Here is a 24,507-nt window from a genome sequence, read left to right on the forward strand (position 1 = left end):
TTTTAAGCATCCATCCATCCGTCATTCCTTCCTTCCATCCATCCTTTCAAGCATCCATCTATCCATCCATCCATCCATCCATCCTTCCATCCATCCATCCATCCATCCATCCTTGCAAGCATCCATCCATCCATCCTTCCTTCCTTCCATCCATTCCATCCTTTCAAGCATCCATCCATACATGCCTACATCCATGCTTTCAAGCACCCACCTATCCTTTTAAGGGCTTGCTTTATCAATCATCCATCCACCTACTCATCCTTTCAGGCATTCATCTATCCATCCATCACCCAGCCACCATCCATCCATGCATGCATCCATCCTGCAGGCACCCATGTTTTCACCTCTATGTCTGCTATAGACCTAGCTTTTCATGAGACTGTGTAACATTGCACAGATTCTGCTCTGGATGGAGGTGTCTTTGTCATAACCCCGTCTGACTTGCTGTCCAATAGTGTTCTTTCCCCTTACTCTTGACACTACATTTCTCTTGGCTACTTAAAACTGGCTTCACCCAATCACTCTGTTTCATAGCAGCACATCCAAAGCCAAAGCTCTGCGATGCTAAGTAACTGGCCAAAGGATCACATGATGTTTCAGAGCAGTCCTGGACCTGGAACTTGAGCAAGGGTCTACCACCAGAGGTCATGCTGGGGCTGTACTCATTCCAGGCTCTTCTGATCCCTGCCTGGGAACTATGAACAAGTCACTGATCCCTGGTAGTTCTTATTTAAACTTGAGACGTGTTCCTCTTACCTGCAGAGAGTTCTGTGGAGGAAGGGAAGTGGGGTGGCTGTTATTTCATACCAAGTATCTCTTAGAAAGTGGCATCTCTGCTTGTTGCCTTAAACGCCTTAGTCTCCATTCCCTCAGAAATATATTTGTTTTGTTTTTGTTTTTTGTTTTGTTTTGTTTTGTTTTAGAGGCTGGGAATATAGTTCAGCCTTAGAACATTTGAATGGCTAATAGAAGGCTCAAGGTTCAATTTCAGGTAACACACACACACACATACACACACACACACACACACACACACACACACACAGAAGAAAACAGCTCCCAAGCAGACAGATGTGGCAGGCATAAAACACTGAGTAACGGCATAAGTGGTTTCTCTATGGCCTAAGGGTTCTATAGATTTAAGAGTCTGATGTGTGCATGTCCTAGTCACAATCCAGGAGAGGAGCCTCCACACTTCAAACCCTTCCTGTTGCTAATGGTGTGTCAGGCCCATTTCATAGATGGGGAAACCAAAGCTAGGGTGGAGAAGGGTCTTGCCACAGGAGAAGCTGAGAAGTCCCTCCACACTGATCTCCTGGCGATGGCAGCAGAGTCATTGGTAAGGATGAAGAATGCCACCATTCCTTCTGCTGCCTGGGGTTTAGACTAAGCCTCAGCCCTAAGACAAGCAATTCAATTTACTAAAGACAGTATGGTAGCAAGCATGCAAAGATGACTGGATGGCATTGCCTCTGTAGTATTCACCACAGCACAAACCAGAAGCTGTAGCTGCTGGGCAGAAGAGACTTGCCCAAAGGATTATGGGAGAGCCCCATTCCATGCAGATCATTGGAGAGACTCATGGAAGAATACTGGAAGAATGAGGAAAATATTCCTAGCTATTGAGATAACAGCAAAGCAAGTGACAGTGGAGCATTCTAAAATATATTTGTATTTTTATATAATACTTGTATATTGAAGAGATGGCTCAGAGGTTAAGAACACTGGTTATCCTTCCAAAGGTCCTGAGTTCAATTCCCAGTAACCACATGGTGGCTCATAACCACCTATAGTGAGATCTGGTGCCCTCTTCTAGTGTGCAGGCACACATGCAGGTAGAATGCTGTATAAATAATAAATAAATCTTAAGAAAACAAAAGAAAGACATCACTTGGGGAGGGATAGAATAATGAACAGTTTTAAAATTTACCTCTGATTTGCTCACATTTTCCAAAATGTACAGATTATAAAATTTAATGTTAAAAAGTAGAATTTAAGTAAGGGCTGTAAAGACGCCCCTCTTTTCTAGCTCTTATTGGAGGACGGGCTTTTTGGGGAACATGTTACCACTTCAGACTAGAGGAGTCCTCACCTTCTCCAGAAGGCTCTTCAGAGTCCCGCGTGTCTGGGTGCCACTCCCGGGGTGGTGGTTGCTCCTGTGCCTGCTGGAAGTCCTCCAGGAGCTCCAGGCTGGTGGCTTTGTGTCCCCAGCCCTGGTCACCGCTTCCATCCGCATCCTGTTCCTCGGCCCAAGCCCAGCGCCGTCGTCTGTGGGACCCTTGCCCCAGGACTGGCTCAGCCCAGTGCGCCTCTGTCCCTGAGCTGGCCATGGCGCCTGGCCTTGTTTCACCTGGGCCACTTCATCTTTGAGACTGAGCTGCAGCTGGAGGTCCAGGTCACAGGTGGCAACTCTCAGCACCAGCCATCCTGCCTGTGTCCTGTTGGGCACAACCAATGGATCATGTCAATTCTCAGGGTCTCCCATCGTCCATCCAGGAATTTACCAGACGGAGTCCCAGAGGCAGGTGGCCCCTTGCTGTGTGACCTTGGGTGACTCGCTCCTCCTCATCTGTCATCAATGAGTGAGGATTCCTCTCCCTCTAGGACACAGGGTAAAGAAGAGCTAGCAGAAAGCACACCGCAAAGCAAGAGTCCCATAAATGCCAGCTACTGTCACTGCACACCTATTTCTGTCCCCAGGTACCAGGCGCAGGCTCTGCTCACAGCACGACTGTGCACATTAGCAAACCGCCACTGACAGCTGAGCAGTGGTAAGGGGACCCTGGCGGCATCACCCGAAGCCCAGGAGCTCAGAGGGTACTACATGGTTTCCTCTGGGCACGGGACATGAGTTCAGGTTGAAAGTAGGGAATGCTGAGCTGGTTCCAACGCACAAACTAATTGAAAGCAGGCATGCAAACAAATACGGCTCCACACATCTCCCGGCAACCATGCTCACAGCAGCCAGGCATCCATCCATCTGCATGCAGAAACAATTTGTGGTTTCTACATACGACACAGTATTCAGCAGCAGAAAGGAATGGGAAGGCAGCAGAAAAAGGAATGAAGTCCCAATGTGTGACAATGCGGGTAAATCACCAAAGTTCTATGTTAACTCTGAAAAGCCAGACTCGAGAGTTTGGTGTGTCTGAGTCTGAAGATTGCAGTGTGCAGTGCAGGAGTCCACGGAGGAAGGGGGCCGGGTGGTGGCTGCTACAGTGATGCCGGGGAGGGGAGAAGGGTCCCTGGATGCTCAGTGCGCAAAGGGCTTCCTTGAGGGAGAAATGTTCTGAGAGTTGAAGAGACAATGCAACCGTGTCATTACATATGCTAAGTGCTACTGAGTAGCTAGTGTCATGTTATATAAATTTTGCCTCAAAAAGGAGATACTAGAGCACTGCAGGGGTCCTGTGAATACAGAGGCTGGGTGACTGACGTCAGCGAGTGCTGGGAGGTGGGGAGCCCAAACCCAGCAAGCTTCTCATGACATCCTCAGCAGCTGCCTGTGTCTCTCAGGCAGAGCCCAGCCAAGTGGCAGGGGAGAAGGTCTACTCTAGGTCTACTCTATTGCTCTGGGACAGTGAACCCGAGTGAACAGCTTGGCCACAGAGGGACTGTGGGAAGGGCCCTGGTGGCAGGGGAGGGTAGTCCAAGGAGAGCTCCTTTCCCTTTCTCCCTTCACACTCTTTTTCTAACACTTTGCTGGTATTTCCTGTGTCAATTGTTGTACCGCTGTACCGGGTTCAGGAAATCCAGCCTCAGGATAAAGCACAGAGCCTAGGAGCTGCCAGCCACTCAGTTATCTATGAGAACTATGGCTGTTCATACTTAGTTTATACAAGGGTCAGGCAACTGAGGCACAGAGAAGAAGGGGTCTTTCCTGGAGCAGCACGGGAGTGAGGAGCAGACTGGGGTAGAAGCCACTGGTCTCTTGGGACTGGCCTGGCCTCTTCTATACAGGCTGGTGTAGGTCTCCAGCCTCTGGAGTTGGCCAGTTGGAGCTGTCCTGGAGCCTCTGGGGCTCTTAGACCCTGCCTTCAAGACATAGTTAGGAAAAGTCATCATCCAGCTATTTCTAGACTCGGTTCCCCTGAGACAGGGTTGCTTGGGAAAGCCTGGCTTCACAAAGACCAGGCGGTGACATCGGCTAACTCTATAGCCGTAACTCTGGCTCTGGAGATGAAGGCTCAAAGGCTTTTTTCTCTCTTTGACCCTTAGCAAGGCCTCCTCTGTCTCACTCCTTGTAGAACCCCTAAATTTCCTGCATATCTCCACACTGGCCCCACCCTGCCAGGGTGACATATCTGCCTTCCCATCTCATTAGCAAGATTCAGAGAGATCAGTGACTCAGCCAGGATCCCCTGGTCAGTGAGTATGATTACAAGCTGTCAATCCTGGCCTAGGGTTCTCTTCGTTGGTTTTGTTTTTGTAACCACATATCTCCAACAGTAAAAATCTGCACACCTATACCTCCATGCATACCTCTAACTGTAGATCTGCATAACAATATACTATCATATTTTATAACAATACACAATATACCATGTATTTAAAAATGAAGCCAGAGAGGGCTGGTGAGATGGTTCAGCAGCTGAAGACACTTGTTGCCAAGACTGAGGACCTGAGTTTGATCCCTGGGACCCACATGACAGGAAAGAATTGACTCTCAAAAGTGCCATGACCTCTACATATGTCCTATGGTAACACGTGCACACACACAAATACACAATAATTAAATGTGATTTTTAAAAAGGATGAGTAGAAAAGTTAAGTCAGAGCTGGAGCATTTTTCCTGCTGGCCTTACAACCCAAATGACCTGAGTTCAAATCTCTAGAATGCACACAGAAGCTGAGTATGAGCAGGTGTAATTCCAGCACGCCCCTCCCAGGAGATGGGAGTCAGAAAGGAGAATGTTGTCAGCTAACCTGGTATAGGCAGCAGGTTGGAAAGAGAGACAGTGCTCCAGGTTGTCCTCTGACCTTAGATGCATGTAGCGCGCACACGTTCCCCCACCCCAAAATAGACTGTAAATCTAAGTTCAAGTCCCTTGTTCCCATAAAGAGCGTGCACCCCTGCTTAAAATCCATGGTGACGGGAGAATCTTGACGTTGAGCACGCATGAGAATTCTTTATGTGTGCAGGATCCCACACCGTCAGACTATTAAAACAAGGACCTCACGGAGGCCTCTCTGGCTTTTGGCTGCCAGTGTGGAGGTGTAAAAGCGTAGGGAGGTAGAGCTGTGGCGTGTGGTTTGCTGACTTTTGAAATGTTATTTTTTTTCTAGCCCACCACAGAGCGGCCTGCCCAATCACAGAGACCTCGATGTGCAAAAAGAGGAACAGCCTGTTTTCTGCAATGACTCAGTGGCAGAAACCTCACTGTTGTCAGTGGAGCCTGCACGTCACAGGCAACAGCGGTCAGTGGCTACAGCTTTGCGCCCGTTTCTCAAGTGCCTCTACTTGTGAGCATTTCCTGAGAAAGATCTTAGTCTTCTGTGCAAGCCTCGGTGCCATGGAGCCTGGGACTGGCCGGTCAGGTAGTCAGTCAGCAAACATACACCAATGCCAAATATGGGCCAATGTCAGGCAGAGACGAAGTTGTAAAAGAGTAGCGGGCTGAGCCCCAGGCAAGCTGATCCCAGCCCTGGTGTTAGTGGCACTCAAGGCACATGGCTGGCTGGCTGCTCGTCTCTGTAAAGGGTGCTATGCCCATCACCCCTGGGTCTGGTGAGCACACTGGCCTGAGATGCGCCATTTAACTTAGAGGTTCTCGGCCCCTAAGATTAAAAATAATAATAAGCTTGCCAAGATTCCACCTGCCATGGAGGATGAAATCCAGAAAAGCCACTAAAGAAAGTTGGGGGACAGCTTTAACAGACCAAGCAAATCTAGGGGAGAATGAGGAAGGGCATGCAGGACAGAGGAACAGCATAGACAAAGGTCAAGCAGAGCCAAGCGCCTGGCCCTCGAGTGCCACAGATGGGCAGGGAGGTCCCAACAGCCTCAGAGGGCAGCAGTGAAAGCGCCGTAGGAACTGTGTCCTGACCCAGGAGGACCAGCCCCTATACAACTACGTCCTGCTGATGGTTGGGCTGTTGGGCTTAGGGTCCCCACCTGCCCCAGAGAAACTGTACCCCACCTGAGAAGGCACCAAACACCCTTTTCTGTGTTCTTGCCTCCCACCCCAATACCCGTACAGACCTGCTCCCCATGTTCTAACACACTCCCAGGACTCTGTTTAGTTCCTGCCTAAGCAGTGCTCAGTCCCCCGCTGCTTCACATAAGCAGCTGTGGTGTGTGTGTGTGTGTGTGTGTGTGTGTACGGAAAGTGAGTTGTTCCTGCCTCGGGTCATTACAAAGGCTGAAGGCCCTTCCCTTATGCCACTCAGCACACCAGGCTCCAGGGTGATTCTCACCCAGTGTGCCTTCACAACCTTCAGCTGCCTTGGCCCTCAGAAGCTCCATAGCCAGGGCATCCCCACCTTAACCTCACTCCAATGAGGAAACTGAGGCAGGCACCTATTTCGAACAACCAGGAAGTTTAGAGATGACTGATGTGGCTATTAAGCCAAGGCCATCGAACTTGCGGGAGCAGGAGGATGGTGGCGGAGAGGACCTCCAGATCAAGCTGCTGGGCCTTTCCAAAGGGTTGGGCTTTGAGGCCCTAGAGCAAGTTCGGATCAGCGGTCTGTTCACAGATGACTGGCCTTGGGCCTGCAGCAAGTAGAGATACCCAGTATGGATGTCCCCAGCCTGTCCCTGACTCACTCAAGCAGCCGCCAAGGAGGAACTAAAAAGGGGCCAGGCTACTATGGGCCCCATTTAGGTCCAAGCTGGCCTCCTGGCCACCAGAACATCCAGACACTGTCCCTGTCCTTATGTGGGGAGGGGGTGCTGCCTCCGGGCCTGCTCTTCACTCCTGCACATCTCCAGGGCCCTCAGCAACCCAAGCATTAATGTTGGCCACAAGATGAGCCCACCCTGGGCACAGAGAAAGACCAACACTGGTTCACCAAGGAAACCAAATGAGCGCTGGAACTGGAAACTAGCATCCTGGAGTCCACTCTGGCCTGGGGGCTGGGCTCTGAGGGCTGGACAGGAGTGGCAGCAGCTGCGTAGCTGTGATTTCCTGGCTGGGCTGGGCTGAGTGCCAGAGTTGTCCAGAGAGTCTATGACTGGCCCATCCAGAGGGAAGGCGGCTTCCCTCCGGCCCTCCTCCTGCCTCAGCTCCTTACCTCACTCGGACTACACCACCACCACCACAGAGCTGGACTGGGCTCAGGGGAGCTGCCCACCAAGTCTTTGTTTCAAACCTGGGGAGCCCCCTGCCTCCACAGCACCCTGGACCGCCTCCAGACTGTTCTGCCAGCCAGAACCGCCTCAGTTCACAGACAAGCATCGCTCCCCACTTCTCCCCGCCCCTGCAGCTGAGGCCTTGCCTTGCCTCCTCCTCACAGGAAGCGCCCAGGCTGATTTCCTACAAGTGTTTGTGAAAAGGAGGGGGGTTGTCTTGCAGAGCTGGCGCCAAGAGCTTAACCCCTTGCTGGGCAAGCAGGAGGCTGCACTGATGAAGAGCTCATTGACCGACTGAGACCTTGGGCTTGGGACCACTTCAGCCACAACCGCGCTAGGACCAGCTGGGAGACAGAAGTCCGGAGAAGGCCAGCCGCTTGGCTAAGGTCATGCTGGACCTGGGAAGAGGAGCCTGCAGCTCCTCACACCCCCTCTGGGTCTCTCCAGCCACCAATGACCTTATCAGAGCTTCTCCTCCCACTCTGTAGGCCTTAGTGCCCATCCTAACAAGGTGGACTCAGACTCAGTGCTCACCCTTGTCCTTCCAGCTTTAATTCTGTCTCGCATCTCAGAGAGGATTTCCAGGCTTCCGCTTACTATCTATGCCTGAAGATAGACACACCTGCATTAGAATTTTCTAGGTAATATGGAAGAGCTAGAGGATCACAGGAATGTCTCTTGTTGGTTCCCTTCAGAGGCACCCAGAAGTGAAGGAACAGAATTACCTTGATGGCTAACCTGTCCCTCAGTTCACTTCTGTGAGAGGTGCATAGCAAGTGCTAGAAGCACCTGGCTCTTCACTCTGTAGTGGAGTGTGTACGATCTCAGGTGTGCCAGAGGCAGAGTATGAGACACAGGCTGGTGACCCTCGGTCCAGGCTGCCCTGGGTATTTCTGAGGCCGAGAACTTACAGAACCAAGGAAAGCAGTTTCTAAGCACCAGTGGTTTCAGGTGCCAGATGCTAGATGTGCCCTGGCTGAAGACACTGGGCCTGGGAGCTGAAGCAGGACCATCAGGAGGGTCTGGGTAGGGAGGCACAGTCACAAAAGGGACTAGAAGGACAGGGAGACAAGGCAAGCCACAAGCTTGGCTGACACATTCTATCTAGAACATTCTAGAAAGGCCCACTGCAAAGACCTGGAAGGGGAGGGGTTCAAACAATAGGCTATGCTGTGAGAGGATTCTGGTGGCAGGGGAGATGGTACAGGAGCATCTGTCCTTCAGGGTCCCTGCTGGAGCAGAGCACTCAAGAGGAAGCAGGAGCCAGGAACAAAGGAAGAGGCTGTAGGAGCCCGAGCTTGCCCCTGGCTCCCTACTCTGCCCCTGCTGACCCAGAGAGTCAAGTCAGAAAACAGAAGAGACATGAGATCAACCCTCTGACATCCAGAGAGCCCTCGGAGGGCCTCAAGCCAGGCTAGCAGCCACCCAAGTGTGATGGAGAGAAGAAATCTTAGAGTCCATAGGCCAGGGGGTTCAATGTCAGCTTCACCTCCAGCTGGCTTGGTGACCTTGATGGCTCCACCACCAAGAGCCATAGTTTTCCTTTCTGCGGAGCAGGGCTAAACAGAGTGGTCAGTGCATAGGGGCTCTGTCAATTCCATGACAGATGGCCCGCCCGGCGCAGTAGGGGACCTGAGGAGCCATTTCATCACCACAGCTCCTACCCCTGTTCTTAGAGGGGAGTGTCTGGTCTCCCCCAAGGGCCTGTGGCTGATGAGTGAATGGAATGAATGAAGTCTCTGAGGGCAGCTGCCAGTATCTGGCTAAGCCAGAGCTAGCACCAAGGACCTTCAACAGAGTAACCTCCCAACTCCTGTATCCCTGCCCCTGCCTTGTATCCACATCTGGGTGTGGAGCTCTCCCTGCAGCCCCCAGGGATGATGGAACACAGCCAAATCCTACCCAGGCCCTCCCTGCTGCTCTGGTGACCATTATGTGGAAGGCGGGCTTCCCTGACATCCTGTCACTCAGCCACCCTCCCAGGTCATTAATCCATCAGCTCCAGGTGGCTGCAGCTGCTGGCACACCCTTGTGCCTCTTTGAGAAGCAGCAACTAGTATTTACTGTCCTTCACCCTGCCACTGGGCCTTTCCTTCCCCCTCCTCACTCTTATCCACACGGGACTCCTTTCTGGGTTCTCAAGCCAGACTGGGTGGTCCACCTGGCCATTCGCTTCCATTTTGCCAAATTTCCTAAACCTCACCAGACTCTGTCTCTGTTTGTCACCACACAGTTTCCAGAATCTTTGTCTCCTAGAGAAACACTCCCCACACCCAAGTGCCTCATGGGATCTTCTCAAACACAAGCTTTCAAACATGGCCTTACAAGCCACTTGGGAGGCTTATCTACAGCACTAGGACAAACAGAGGCCACAGCTTGGTCACCCTCCCTCCCTCCCTCCCTCCCTCCCTCCCTCCCTCCCTCCCTCCCTCCCTCCCTCCCTCCCTCCCTCCCTCCCTCCCTCCCTCCCTCCCTCCCTCTGTGCTTGCCTGCTCCGGTCCCTGCCTCCTCATTGCCTCTCTATGGATGCCCCCAACAGGTGCTTCCCACCAAGGATCACCTCTACTCCCTGTTGACATTCAGCTGCCTGCAGACCTGGCTCCCTTGTGACCTTCTTGGGACTTGCCATTTGTCCTGCTGCTCACTAGGTGAGCATTTGGAGGAGCTATTAAAGCACTCACTACTAAGTCCCTGGTCCCCAGCATGGGCTGACACATGGCAGAAAGACCAGAAATGTGTTTTAGATCAACCATTACACTTTGTCAAGTTGCCCAGGTAGCTAGCTACCTGTGGCCCCTAACAGCCATAAAGACTTGTGTGAGGTGCCCATTTCACAGATGAGTATATGAGGTCCTTAGAGCCCACACAACTTTCCCAAAGCCACAAAGTTGGTGAACTTAGTAGAGACTCAGACACAGGAGGACCTAACTCCTCCTGATCAAGACTAATGCTGACCGCACCCACCCTGTGGTGAACCTAAGGCCTGTGCATAGGGAACCCCAGGGTGGAGCCTAAGGCCTGGACTAACAGCTCCTTCTCATCAAAAGAAGGGCCTGCTTTCCCTTGAGGGCCTCCCATGGCTTCCTTAGCCTTTGCCTCAGACATATTTAGAAGTCCCTATAGATGGATGGGTTCTTCCCCTGATGAGGGGAGGAAACTGAGACACAAAGGAAGATACTGGTTCTCAGGCACCCAGACATGAAAAAAATAAATCCCTGTACCGTGACCATCTGCTAGAGTGCAGCAAGCCTTCTATTGTCTGCCCTGGTCTTGGGTCCAGATACTGCACTGGGCCTTTTTCTTCTCCTTGACACTGCCTAGACATCATGCCCTCCCTTGATCCTTCTGGAGCCCCAGAGGTACAGCAGAGCCACGAGCAGCTTGTCCATCTTGAGATATCAAGATTTGGACACTATGGAGACTGACACTCCATCCTTCCTGTGTCCTGGCTCTCCTTCTCTGGGAAGGTCATTCTTTCCTCCTGTCCAGGAGACTGACTTTCCAGGTCAAAGTACATAGTATGTCTGGGCAGGGGCAGATGCCACGAAGGATCAAGGAGAGTGATGGAAGCCTGGCTACGGACCTCTGACTACCAGGTGACCTGGGACGTGGGTGTTCCTTTGTCAACTTTCCCCAGCTTTGGATCTGGGGTGTCAAGAGATGGTCGCCAAGAGGCTGGGCAGACATCCCAGCAGTTAAGAGCACTTGCTGTTCTTGCAGAAAACTTGGGTTCAGTTCCCAGTATTTACATGATGGTTCACAACTACCTGTTCTAGGGGATCTAATGTCATCATCTGGCCTACGTAAGCACAGAGACAGACTGAGAACTCCAGGGAAGGCTTTGGAAGTTGAGTGACCTTGGCAACATCCTTGCTGATAAAGACTCTCAAGGCCTAGGTTACTCATCTGTAATATGGGCATTGTTGACTTTACAAGACTCATGGGATGAAGTCAAAAGGGGCTGTGTGTACTGCTGCTGGCCCAGTGCCTTAGATGACGTAGAGCACCTGCCTGAAGGCAGTGACCTTGACCTCAGTGATGTGGCCACAGCATGTGCTCTCTGCAAGCACCCAGCTTCTCCCAGCATCCAACATCAGCCAAAGCTCAGTTTCAGATCTGGACACAAAAGGGAGCCAGCCTTCCCACGAAGGAGGGGTACTATTGCTAAGTGGTTCCCAAACCAGTTCTGGGGCCAGAGACCAAGCTAAGAGATGTGTGCTCATCCTTAGCTACTGAGGGAAGGAAACAGGCCATCCTTAGCTAATAAAGACAAGGGTTATAAGCAGATGGTGTTCAACCATATAGATGAAATCTCAATCTCTGTCTCTCAAGCTCTTTTCAAAGTAAAATTTTGAAGGTCCATGGTGCCAAGAATGTATTGCTAACAGTAAAGATTTACTGAGCACCTATTTTGTGTCAGATACCTTGTAAAAACCCTTGTAGGGATTATTTCTCATCATTTAACCTCCATACCAACCCAAGGCAGGAATTTCTTTCCCTGTTTTACAAGTGAGGAATCAGGGCTTGAACCAGAATGTCTAACCTGAATTATTTTGTTATTGAAACATACAGTGAAGAGGCTGAAAACAACCTCTGTGTCCAACAATAGGGCATTGCTAAAATTAGATTTGTTCCCATTGGGCAGTGGTTGCACACACCTGTAATCCCAGCATTCAGGAGGCAGGGGCAGGCGGATCTCTAACTTCAAGGCCGACCTGCTCTACAGAGTGAGTTCTAAGACAGCCAGGGCTACACAGAGAAACCCTGTCTTGAAATAAAGTTATATTCGTTCTCAAAGGAAGAGTTTTTAGCTATTTGCAGAAGAATACAGAATGCTATTTACAATTGTAACATGTGGGCTGAAGGTGTAACTCAGTGCAGTGGGCGTGAGGCTGGGTTCCGTCTCCCCCACCCCCAAACACACAGATATACAACACAGACCAAAGACACACACACACACACACACACACACACACACACGGGCTTCCACCCTGCCTCACTTCTGCATAGGAACACCCAGGCACACCCTGCCTCGGATTCCCCTGCTCAGAGTGGCTGGGCCCTGAACTTCTTCGCAGCTCCGACCTCTGTGATACCCAGCAATTCCCACATCTTCTCTTCTTACTTATCTGATGCCTTGAGTTGTTTTTTGCTCTTCTGGCCACTGTGAAACATTTGAAAACAACACAATGAAGAGGAGGCTCCCAGCTCCCAGTCTTGGGCACCAGCATTCTGAGGCAGAGCACATATTATCTGACTGTCTCCTCCTAAGCAAATGGGTAGTTAACAAACAGGGAGGGACTCAGAGAAGTCACACAGCTTGCCCAAAGCCACACAGCATATTAAAGACACTCGTAAACATAGTGCTCCCCAAAGACAAGGCCCTTACAGGGGGGCTCCTAGACCTTGCACCCCTTCCCCCAAGTTCTTGGTACTTGGCTGTAGTCCCAGGACCCCAAGGAGACGGACATCTGGGCATGCTATCTGGCTTTGTTCCCAGCTCCTCTCTGGAATAGGCTCTGGGGTGACGGGTGCTGGCAAGGCTCTAGAGATGGGTGGGGGTGCCCTGGCAGGAGGGTCTGGGTTAGCAGTCCAGCTGGTTTGGCTGACACTTGGTGGTGGGGACCAGAGCCAAGATGGGGCTCTGGGCTGGAGAGAGGAGAGACTAAAGACTAAAATGGGAGGCCACGGGGCAGGAAGCTTTGTCTGTCTTGTTCCAGAACCTCTCTGACACCCTCCCCCACAGCCAGGGACCCTGGGTAGGTTGAAGAGTGCTACCTCAGAGGGTATTCTGGAGACGCCAACCATGTTCTCTCCAGGCCTCCCATCCATGTCCTCTCTGTGCCTCCTGTAGAGTCACATCACCCTCCAGTTCTCCGATGCTCCGCACAGGCTGCCAGGTGAATTCAAGGGCCCAGGCCTTTCTTTTCCCTGCAGACAGCTGTGGGGAGGTCGATTGGTCACTGGGCCACTGCTCTCCACTGAACTGTACTCTCAGCTGGACCGTGGCTGTCTGAAAAGCCCAGAGACACAGCCCTTACTGGCTCCCTCAAGCCACCAACACTCCCTGAATGCAGTGCCGAGAACATCCCGAACTGAGAACCTGCTAACGGAACAGCTGTGCCTTGCGAAGGCTGAGTGATTGAAACCTTCTGACCCTCAGACTGTACTACAGGGACAGCAGCAGCCACCTAGTGGCAATAGTAGGAGATGAAGTGACAAAATCTAGCAGGGCACTCACTGGGCACTGGAGAGATAACTGGACCCCACCCACCCACCCACCCACACACACCCCAACCTCGCTACCTACAAGGAGACTTCTGGTACTATGGCCTAAAGTCAGTGCTCATTGCACTGGCTACTGTCACCAGTGTTACTGCTGCTGTTCTGTCCTTTCTCTGGGGATGCTGAACAAGAGCTTTCTACTATGCTACCCTGGGCTTGAAGGTGGTACTGGAGGGAATACCACCCCACCCGTTTCAAGAGGGGTAAACTGAGGTGCTCAGATGTCAAGCCTGACTGACTTTCTCGCTGCATCTCTGGATCTGCCCAGGGAGGAGATGACCTAAGGCTCTGGCACAACACAAGGTCTGTGGATTCTCGGAAAGGCCGCTGTGCCCACAGGGGTCCACTGACTGGCTCAATGCCATACAGCTTCCAAGTCCCCTCCCAGTGCAGCTGGCTGTGTCTGTAGAGTCCCAGGCCCTCTGGAAAGCCCAGCCCTGGCAGCTGATGAAATCCCCTCTCAAGAGAGCCACGATCACATGGTTCCAATGCAAACCAGCTGGTATTTCTGGGAGGAAATACCCGCGTGGGCACTTGTCCCTCCTGCGGAACATGGGGACAGCCAAGGGACAAACCCATACTGCCTGCGACACCCGCAAATTGCTCCCCACATCAGCAGGTCAAAGACTTAGGCACTGTTTAACCTAACGCAACTATTCTATTAACTCAAAAAACGGCCCCAACATCAACCCCTACAACTCCAGAAGAGGAACCTGGGAACGTCTTCCGGAAGTCTGTATGTATCTAGCCTTAACCTTCATGCTTCAGATTCAGCCTGTTTCTCCTGTTTTAGAGGGCAGAAACAATGCCTCTTTTCACAGCAGCCGGCCCAGCTTTTCTTCTTGGTTCTAAAATAGCTCGCATTTGTTTTCAGCGACTTTCCTTTCCAACTTTCTCAAACGCAGAAGGGCTTTTGATTCTCTTCATCTTGTCCTTTCTTTCAACTAAAGCCAGGGGAAGGAGCGTCAGAGGTCTCTTCCAAGATTTCACGGCAAGTAGGCGCTGGCTCTGCCTCTGAGTACGGGGCAGAGACCCGATTCGTGCCTCCCTGCTGTGCGCTTTTGACTAAGCCTCCACGGCTCTGTGCCTCAGTTGCCTCTCCTCTACCAAGAGGGGACAGGTCCTATTTTGACAGCTCCTCCTGGTCCCTCTCTCCGGGGAGACAACCCACCACATGCTCTCCTCTACCCCCACCCTACAAAATAAAGTGGGAGTGGGGAACCAACTTGCGTTAGGCATCCAGGAAGGGCGCGAGGCGGCCAGGCCAAGGAGTTGTTGCCGGGTGACCCAGCCTCACACAAATCCCAGAACAGAAGCGCCCCACCTCCCCGGTCACCGAGCAACAGGGCCACGCCTCCTGCCCAAACACCACCCGCAGCCCCGCCAAGGACACACACACCCCTATCCCTGTCCCCTGGGACCCTTGCGTGGTAAGGGATGTGCAAGAGCTGGAGGACAGAAGCCCACGCCCCCACTGCGCTGAGGTGGAGACTAAGGCCGGAGGAGCTGGTCCAAGCCGTTCCAGAGTCCCGGCGTTCCAGGGGTGCGGCTGGGTCGGCCACCGCGCGCTCCGGACTCTCGGAGCCACGATCTGTTCCCCTCGGGCGCGTGTGAGCTCCCACGTGTAGATATCCGTACCCTCACGGGTTCTGCAGGGCCCAGTCTGGCAGCGCTATCCGCTCCCGGTCCCACCCTACCGAAAGGGAAACTGAGTCCCTGAAGGCTGAGTTCCAAGTACCCTTGGCGCTCCCCTCCGGAGTCTCACCTGCAGCTGCCACCGCGCGCCCTGGTTTCCTGGAGTTGAGCGGCAGACAAAGGCCTCCAATCCGCGCGCGAGGCGGGGCGCGGCTGCTTTGCATAATGCCCGCAGCCGCCCTACACTGCCGAGGGGAGGGCTCCTGGGGCGGAGCTTCTGTGGGGTCCACCAATCATTGAGAGGCTGGCCCCTCCGTCCCGCCCCTTTCCCCCTCCAGACTTTGGGGAAAATAGGTTCTCGGGTTAAAAGGGCTGAAATCTCAGATCTACTGAGCTGTCTGTCTCTGTGCGAGCCTTTCCTGCGCAGAAGGGGAAACTGAGGGCCGGAAGGCAGGATATCTATGTCCACGGAGCCACCGTGGGGAAGGAGTCACCAAGTTTGAGGACGGCGATCCACCGCTCAATAACTGTAATTATTGCGGCTCATTGTGTGGTGTTAGGCTCCTGTGAGGTAGGCGGGGTTACCACCGGTCTTCTGGCCTCAGCTCCGGATAGATGGGCCTGAAACGCAAGCCAGAGAGGGACGAGCGAGAAATAATGTCTTTCACCAAAGCCACTTCGAACAATGGGAATGTGGAGTGTCAGAATGGCCCGGGTCCCTGCTTCAGTTCTGTTTGTTATTCGCCAAAGCAGAATGGCAAAAATTCTAACTCAACACTGCCTCTTTGTGGGTTGTAGGGGGAGGGTGCAAATTGATACATGGCTTCAGCCCCTTCAAGACATGGATCTACTTAACAACAGTTCTTCTGCCCCTTTGTCCAGCCGGATGTGTCTCTCCCAACAGATGGTTCCCTTATTGCCTGCCAGACACTCCCACACAGCCGACAACAGCAACCACAGCACTGGCTGGCTTCAGTCACCCAAGGACTGTGCTGGCATGTAAAGATGGCAACTGCTCAGAGAGGTTAAGTGGCCTGCCCAGCGCTACAGAGTTGAGGAACAGGAGAGGAAGAATTTGAGGAAGTGTAGATGCCTGTCCTTGGGCTCCCTACATGCAGCTACCTCATAGCCACACACGCCCATTTTCTTCCACAGACTGCTACAGGTAGTTTACAGGTCAACTTGGCAATCCTTTGGGCAGGCCCACATTGCAGGAAGCCCAGAGTCTTCCTCTGCTAGGCTTCTTCAAGCTTCGGCAGAAAGTGTCGGGGTAGGAAAGACTCGTGTCATGGAAGAGAGCTGTCATGGTTTGTTTTCATTGTCAATTTGACACAACCTTCAGTCACCCGGGAAGAGGGAACCTTGCTTGGGAGATTGCCTCATCAGATTGGCCATGTCTGTGAACGACTGTCTGGGGAGGGCCAGTCCACTGTGGGTGGCACCATCCCCAGGCCAGTGAGCCTGCTTATAGTTGAGCAAGCTAAGAATGGCTCCTGCATCAGGGTTCCGGCCTTGGCTTCCTGTTAACCTGTGAGGTGAAATTGGTCTTTTCCCCACTAAGCTGTTTTTGGTCATGGTGTTCCTCATAGAAATACAAACTAGAACATGAGCTACACTCCTGGACTAGAGCAACATTCTCCTCTGAAAGGTTCTGGAACAGAAAGGACAATGAGACGCAGTGAGGTTCATCATCTGCCTGAACCTGTCAGGGTTCCCAGTGAGATGAGCCCTTCCGAGATGCTCCAGCTATGCACTCTTCATCTTCAACAAGGAAAGACGTTAGGGAACAGATACACATAGTCAAGGTGGACGTCTGTCTGACTCTTCCATCACCCACCATACTGAATCCCTTGCAAGACACCATTATGATCGTCATCCTGAGGCTCAGGCTCCTGAGGGTGTGGACTTGATCTTCCTAAGTTCACTGCCAAGGAATTTGGAAGTTTAAATTACTCTGGAAACCGGGCCTAGCTGCAGGTACCAGAGAGACTGGGGCAGCAGGATTAGAAATTCAAGGTCAGCCTGGGAGCTACAAAGAGACTCTGTCTCAAAGTAATAATCCTAAATAACGGGAGATACAGCTCAGCTGTAGTGTTACTTAGCCCTGGGTTCAGTCTCCAGTATGCAAAAATGAGTGAATGCAATTCCCTTAGAATTTGAAATGAAAAACAAAACAAAACAAAACAAAAAAACAAACAAAAGCCAAACGTTAGGAATACACCAGTGGACCCCTTCAACAGAGCCAGGCTTAGGAACTCTGGAATGAACAGCACCAGAAACTCATTCTTCTCCTACTTTTTCATGGAGCAGTCTTGGGGCTGTGGGGGTCTGTCCCCAAGGGGTTGGACCAAGTAGGGAGGTGATAAGTTGAGGCCAGGACAACATAGCTGCCCTGTAGGGCAAACAGCAGTTCAGTGACTAGGCTACAATCTCTAAGCCCTCCAGTAAAGCCTGGAAGCTCTGTATTCAGAACAAACCGCAAGGCCCTGGGCTGGAAGAGGTAAGGTTCTTCTGTTATAAGGCCCCGTAGCAGGGCATCCCTGGGTCTGCGGCTGTCACCCCCGTGGCCTGCACTTGTGCAGTGCCACTTATTGTGCATTTCTGGGCCCCAGATGTGGGACTCTGATCACCTTCGGAGCCTGTAACTGAACTTACACTGCTTCTTACAGGCAGAGAACCTGAGCACAGGGCCAGCCACCTGCCACTGTGATTAAACTGATTGATGTGTGATGTCAGGAGCCCTGAGCCCAGCAAAGCCTTCTGTAGTTGGTCAGAAGTTATTCTCGTCAAGGTGACAGACCTTACACACACCTTTTCCACCAGACATGACAGGAGGAGATAGCCTTCTGCCTGGTCTTCAGGCAACAGGCCAACTCAAGTTCTGCCACCTTCCCTGCCTAACCCTCTCCCCTGTGTCTGCTTCCAACCTCCACTTCCCTTGGATGCTGGAGTAGATGGGTGCTATCAGAAGGGAGGGCAGGAAGTGTCCAGGGTTCACTACCTTGGCTGTGGGACTTTTCCACATAGGCAGGCAGGTGTGTCAAGCCCTGGGCCTGAATGGAAACCACTCTCAGTCTCTCTGCACACCCAGGACCCTGTGGTCAGGGGGCCCCAGGGATCACCCTGTTTTTGCCGCCCTCGTGTTTGGATTACAAATGTATGCTACAGTGTCTGTCTTTCTATGTTGGTTCTGGGGACTGCACTCAGGTCCTCATGACTGTATGGCAATTGCTTTACTAAGCCATTTTCACAACCCTCGTGTGTGTTTTCAGACATTCTGCCCACAGAGTACTCTATCCAGGAGTCTACCGCGTGCCTTGGTTAGTAAAGTTAAGCTCACATTACTTAAGTAAATTGTCCCTCGCAGCTTCAGTGAGGTCCTCCAATGGGCAGGTGAGGCCCAGGCCCTGTCTCTCCTCCCCTTGTGTATCCCCAGCTGAGCAACTGGTGTTCATCCCTTGATAGTGCATGATGTCTGAGATACCCCACCCCCTCCCTCCCAGCCCCCACACCGAGCCATCTAAGCCCCAGACCCCTGGCAACAGCATAGCACACTGGCCCCTAGTCTTGTTCAGATTTCTTTATTGAAAAATTAAAGTCATAAGCTCTGTATATAAATACACTGACATTGCTGGTCGCCTGCAAGGCCTCTGGGATAGGCTGGGGTGCAAACGGAAGCTGGGGACTATGGTCCCCTGAAGCATAGGAAGGGAAATAAATAAATACCATAGGGACACAGAGCCAGGAGAAAGGAGGTGCAACTGGTGTGAACAGGTGTGCTGGCGGCTCATTTGTGGCACTGAAGGTCCCCCTGGCAAGAAGCAGTCTATGAATTCACCTGTGACCTCACAGCCAAAGATTTAGGCATCTGGGGGGTGTCAGCACCCCCATCCAGCCCAGAGAAGCGCGCTCTGCCCTTCTTCCCTTGTACATCATAGCTTTATTGATCTCCTACTGTGTTTCCGGCACACAGCTTTTGACCTGACTTTCTGATTGCCTTGTCTGGCTCTCTTTTTTTTTTCCTAGTCTGGGCCTGGGGACCAGGGAGGGTGTATGTGTCAGGGTTGGGTGGGGAGTCTGCTTGTGACCCTAGCCGATAGCCCTGACGTTGGTCCCAACCCTAGAGCATCACGTTGAACTCGGTGACCAGAAAGTCGATGTAGTCTCTCTCCTTGGTCTTGAAGGCCTCAGCAATGATTTGGGCGGCCTCTCTGTGCTCCTTACCACGAAGCGTCAGCCCATTCACTTCCAGAATCACGTGGCCCACCTTGAGCTGCCCACAGTTATGAGCAGAACCTCCTCGCTGCATAAGGAGACACAAGCCGGGTCATGTGGGTACCTGATTTTTACCACCTGCTAAGCAGCTGGTTGCTGCCAATCTAGAGTCGTCAGTCCTGGCAAAGCTGGGGCACTGCAGAGCAAGAGGAGCCAACTTTCCAAATTCTGGGGTAGGATGGAGTGGGGGGTAGGAGGACATCTTCCTGCTAACCTGCCCAGGCAGCCCAACACTTCAACAGGGGGCACTGGGTCTGCCTGTAGGTTCTGTGCCCCTCTGGGAAGACATCTTGAGGGTACCGAGAAAGGGATCTTGAAGACAGGGAGACTTTCATCAGGAACATACCTGAATTGTGACGATCCTGGGAAGAGGCTGGCGTGTATTGGCACCACCCTCAATGGCAATGCCCAGTGTGGCTGCACTTTTCCTCACACGCACCAGGGTGGACGTTGGCTCTAGCAGGCCAGGCTGCGGGTGGGAGAAGGGTCGCTTTGATGCTTCTCACTGGAGGACAGTTAGAGCCTCAAATATGACACAGACTAAGCTAAGCACCTCGTGTCCTCGACTCTTTAATAGAGCCCGAGGCCCACACTGCCTGGTGTGGCAGAGACTTGAGTCCCAGGCCTGACCTCAGACTGCCTGAGCAGTGGAGAACAGCTGCCAGCCCTCAGCACCCAGGAGCAGGACAAAGTGGGACTCCAGATCCCTAGCACAGTGACCCTTCTGGATGAACCTTTCCAGCAATGCCTCCTGTCATGTCTCCTGATTCCCAGGACCTTCCATCCTCCACCAGGGCCCTGTGTGCACACCCGCACTCACAGGTTTGTTGGCACCCTCTGTGGTCCTCTCCGTCCCGGGCAGCTCCTTGCCATTCTTGCTTTTAGTGGATGCTGTCTGTCTGCCTCGGCCTGAGGTGCTGGCCTCTGTCTCCCCAGCATCCACACCACTGTCCTCACTTAGAGTCTGCCCACTGTCTGAGAGCTGAGAGAGTGTGGAGGCTGCTGGGGAGAGACAAGGGAACGGCAGCAGTCATGGGGGAGCCATTACCTGGGGGAGGTAATGGAGTTGGGGGCTGAGTGGCTATGAGAGTTCCCCATGCAAAGATGAGGGGAAGGATGCAGGCCTACAGGGGCGGCAGGGCAGGGAATATTTCCTGCAATCTCCCCCATCTCCTGACCACCTGACCTGCCAGCAGGGCGTCGATTGATGGTCACTATCTCCAGGACTTCTGCCAGACCCCAACCACTGGCATACATATGAAAATAGAGGTTAAAGTGCCAGCTCAGCACACAGAAGTGTCCTATTTGTCACGTAACGTCCTATTTTAACGATAGATACTTGAATTCAGTGATTTCTTGAAAAGGTCGTAGTTGCACAAGAAAAACATGGCCACCCTGATGTGGGCGGAGGGGCGGACACACATCCCATTCTCCAGCCAGCAAAGCTGCTTCGTTCTGTGGGTGGCCGCTGGACCCTGAGCTGGAGGCTCTTGCTTGAGAATGCATACTGTGGGGGCTGGAGAGATGGCTCAGCACTTAAGAGCCCTGACTGCTCTTCTAGAGGACCTGGGTTCAATTCCCAGCAACCACATGGTAGCTCACAACTGTCTGTAATGCCTGTTCCAGGGGACCCAACGCCCTCATACATGAAGGCGAAACACCAATGTACATAAAATAAAAATAAATTTAAAAAAGATATGCTTCAAAAATGTGTACTGTGGATCCTGGTGTGCCAGATATGAATGTTGTGCAAGCCTGGGCGAGAGATGCATCCTCTCAGAGCCGTGCCCATGTTCTAATCCTGGAGGGTGGTGCTGACACGAGGTCATCACAAAGACTCCTGCGCAGGGAGAAGCGATGGGGGCAGGCCTGCACTCACTGCTTGGCTCTACCACTGCCTACTGCGTCTCGAGCTTCACTTGGGAAAAGGAGAGTAACAGAATGATGGCACAGGGCTGGTGGCAGGACTCCGTGAGTTAAGTACTAGCAAGGTATCTAATCATCCCTGGTCCCACCATCCCCTGACTGGTATAGGGTCTACAGCGGTCTTCTTGCTCTTCTGACACCTGCCAGTTGTACCTCAGGGTGAGGACATAGTCTTTAGCCTCTGTGGGTATGGCCTCAAGTCCCCTGATACTGTTTGCCCTTTCCTAGGCTCCCTACTCAGGCTACCCAGGAAAGCCTGGGCTACCTAGCGCCTGGTATCACTTCAGCCACAAGATGGCAGCAAAGCCTAGCTAACTGCTACACAGCCAGGGCTTCACCCACATCCTCGTTGGGCATCCCTCAGAAAACAGAAGCTCCAACCCCCTCCCCTCCACCTCAGCCTGGGGCTTTGCTGTACTCTGACTTCTACACACCATTTAGAGCCCTAATAACTAGGACTGTCACACCCTGGGGCCCAGTGCCTTCTCTCTACCGGATGGGGGTGGGGGCGGTCAGGGACAACAGAGGCATAGTCTTTCTTCCAGAGGAGGCTGTGAGGTAGATGCAGAGTGCAGGGACAGAAGGCCCCTAACTCCATCCCCACACAACCCCCCACCCAATGACCTGGCAGTACAGCCTTTGTCTACTCCACACTACCAGGGGAAGGTGCCACTCATTCAGGCAGCAAATGACTAGTCTATGGCTGAAGCGGAATTCAAACTCAAGTCTTGGCTGCAGGCCATCTTCATGCTGACCTGAGCCAGACCTCAGATAGGCTAGCAGACCCTTCAGCAGCACCAGGCCCTGCCAGTAGCAATAGGAAGAGTGACTCTAGGGACTAGAGGGCCCCCCTGACCCAGAGCTGGACAGCCATACTCACTGCGCGTCTGGGGCAGAGCCCGCACTTCATTCACGTCAGGCTCGCTGTCTGGACGGTGTACCTCCACCAGGACAAAGTGCTGGTTTGCACCCACAGGGTCAGGGTGGTCAGAGGGTGATGGTGGTGGAAGGCAGGCTCCACTCTCTGCTGGAGAGTTCTTCAGGTGTGGCGGGGACTGGACCCGAGGGAAGGGGCCGATGGGGTGCTGGTTAACCAGGGCAAGGTGGGTGTCCAGTGGCTTCCTGGAGCTGGGGTTGGCATGGGAGATGGAGGCATAAATAGGGGAGGAGGGAGAGTTCTGTGCTGAGGAAGGCCCTGGAGTGGGCGCGGTGCCCAGCGGCGGGCTGCGGTTCCGTGGTGCTGAGAAGACAATGCCCGAGTGGGCACCAGAAGAAAGAGGTGCAGGGTCCTCCCTCCCCGGCTTCCGTGTCTGGCCAGGCAGGTGGTCGTGACCTTGAGCCAGAAGTGGTGGGGGAGGAGGCGGCTTGATGCCAGGCAGATCTTCTGAGGGAGGTTTGACATCATCCTGCCAAAAGACCCAACAGGAGTAGAAGTCAGAACCCATGGTGGCTGGAGAAGGACAGCAGGAGAACAGTGCTGAACCCCGCAGGGACTCAGTCCCTGCTCCTCAGCTCCTAGCTACTCTGCCTTCAATAATGCAACACTCAGTGGAAAACTGTTGCCTGCATGTCGGCAGCTGAGGAGCGCCAGGATCTTGGCAGGTGTCTCTGGGGACCCACTCGATTCCTTTGGGAACTGACATTCTTGGCATCAGCAGGGGCTCATCACGAGTGACAAGCCTTAATGAGAGGCAGGAGGAAGAGGATGGTAATACAGAACATGCATTTCCACTGAGGGAATGATCTTGGGGGGGAGAGACGGTGGAACAGAAGGAATAGCCTGGGACTGCAGTGTGGCCTGGGGCAGGGCAAGGCGGCTCTCTGAGCTTAGAGCACCTGCCAGCAGACTGGGCAGGGATGAGAGCAGCAGACTGCACAATGTGTTAACAAGGGGCCTGAGAATGCCTGGTGAGCAGGAGAAATGGACCACGGCCACACTTCCCTTCCCGTAGGCCAGTGTCCTGGAAAGCTCTGATGGCCAGAGGCACTATTTTGATGCTATGACTGCATCACTTGACTTAGTCTGGTCCTCAACTATGAGCAAGGTGCAGTATCTTCATCTCCATGGGAAAACACAGGCACAGAGAGAGCTTGCCCAAAGCCACACAGGCAACCAAGAGGTCAGACTAGACCCCAGGCAACCAGTGGGGTTGGTGGGCTCTTGGCAGAGACGCTAGCCTCCCACCCATCCTGTGTCCTCCCTCTGGGGCTATCCCCAAGAAGGGACCAAGAGTCCATGAGTGTAGCAAGCAGGGCCTTACCACAGACACGTCTGGGAGAGTGCTCGCACTGCCTTGGGTAGTCTCACCGGTTCCCTCCAGGTCTAACGTATTCTAGAAATGGATGGACAGGAAGCAAACTGAGCAGGCAAGAGCTGAGAGGAGAGCCTGTCTGTTTTCCAGGACCCAGAGTCTCTGACCTGTGGCACTGTCCAATTGCTGAGGCAACCCTGACACACCCCACTCTGCAGATATTTACCTTAGCCACTCAGAGCAGTACAGTTAGTCATTTCGAAGGAAAATTTTCTTGAGACAGAATCTATGTTGGACTACATGAACTCTGAACTTACTATGTAGCCTAGGATGACCTTGAACTGACTCTTTCTTTTGTCTACCTTCCAAGTACTGGGACTCGGGGCATGTGCTAGTACATTTAGTGTATGTGATGCTGGGGACTGAACTCAGATCTTTGCATACAATAAAAACAGCACTCTACAAATTGAGGCACATCACAAGCCATGAAGTCAGTGTTTCTTTGGGACATCCTGATCATTTTCAGGCCTGGAGATGCAGGGGATGTCTCAGGCTTGAGCCTTAAGTGCTGCTGTGTTCAACAGATTCAGCACTCCCAAATCTAGCCGCAGACACACACACACAGAGGACATCCCATGGCTAACATCGTACAGTACACTGGGGAACAGTGACCAAGGAAGGCTTCCTAGGGGAAGGGATAGACAAGGCAAGGATGGACACTGTGGACTCTGGGCCTGTCTGTGAGCAGCGAGTCCTGTGTCAGACACTGGGAGATGTGTGCATAAACAGGGAGGAACACAGAATTCTTGAGGATTTTCAGCCAGCCCTTGGGTCATGCTT

General features: G+C 52.7%; 2 protein-coding genes across 14 annotated transcripts in view; both read right to left on the reverse strand.

The window, feature by feature from the left end:
* The window catches only part of Akna (AT-hook transcription factor), a 45,035-nt gene extending 29,614 nt beyond the window's left edge, over window positions 1-15,421 (reverse strand). Inside the window, exons 1-3 of one of the 5 annotated variants that reach the window (XM_060381187.1) lie at window positions 15,345-15,379; window positions 13,073-13,307; window positions 2,093-2,438 (exon numbers count right to left, since the gene is read on the reverse strand). In XM_060381187.1, coding sequence (XP_060237170.1) covers window positions 2,093-2,330 — 238 coding nt within the window. In that variant the 5' untranslated portion in view covers window positions 2,331-2,438; window positions 13,073-13,307; window positions 15,345-15,379. Of the gene's footprint in view, window positions 1-2,092; window positions 2,439-7,236; window positions 7,420-13,072; window positions 13,308-15,344 lie in introns of those variants that run through there. The other 4 variants (XM_060381188.1, XM_060381186.1, XM_021650019.2 and 1 more) reach the window with 4 other exon arrangements.
* A 3,358-nt stretch (window positions 15,422-18,779) lies between these two features.
* Window positions 18,780-24,507, reverse strand: part of Whrn (whirlin) — an 86,694-nt gene continuing 80,966 nt past the window's right edge. For 3 of the 9 annotated variants that reach the window (XM_021650007.2, XM_021650004.2, XM_021650002.2), the window contains 5 exons: window positions 23,677-23,748; window positions 22,296-22,821; window positions 20,310-20,491; window positions 19,836-19,958; window positions 18,780-19,517 (listed from right to left, as the gene is read on the reverse strand). In XM_021650007.2, coding sequence (XP_021505682.2) covers window positions 19,335-19,517; window positions 19,836-19,958; window positions 20,310-20,491; window positions 22,296-22,821; window positions 23,677-23,748 — 1,086 coding nt within the window. In that variant the 3' untranslated portion in view covers window positions 18,780-19,334. Of the gene's footprint in view, window positions 19,518-19,835; window positions 19,959-20,309; window positions 20,538-22,295; window positions 22,822-23,676; window positions 23,749-24,507 lie in introns of those variants that run through there. The other 6 variants (XM_021650005.2, XM_021650003.2, XM_021650010.2 and 3 more) reach the window with 4 other exon arrangements.

The sequence above is a fragment of the Meriones unguiculatus genome, chromosome 3 (genome assembly GCF_030254825.1).
Source record: "Meriones unguiculatus strain TT.TT164.6M chromosome 3, Bangor_MerUng_6.1, whole genome shotgun sequence".
In the NCBI taxonomy this organism is placed as follows: Eukaryota; Metazoa; Chordata; class Mammalia; order Rodentia; family Muridae; genus Meriones; species Meriones unguiculatus.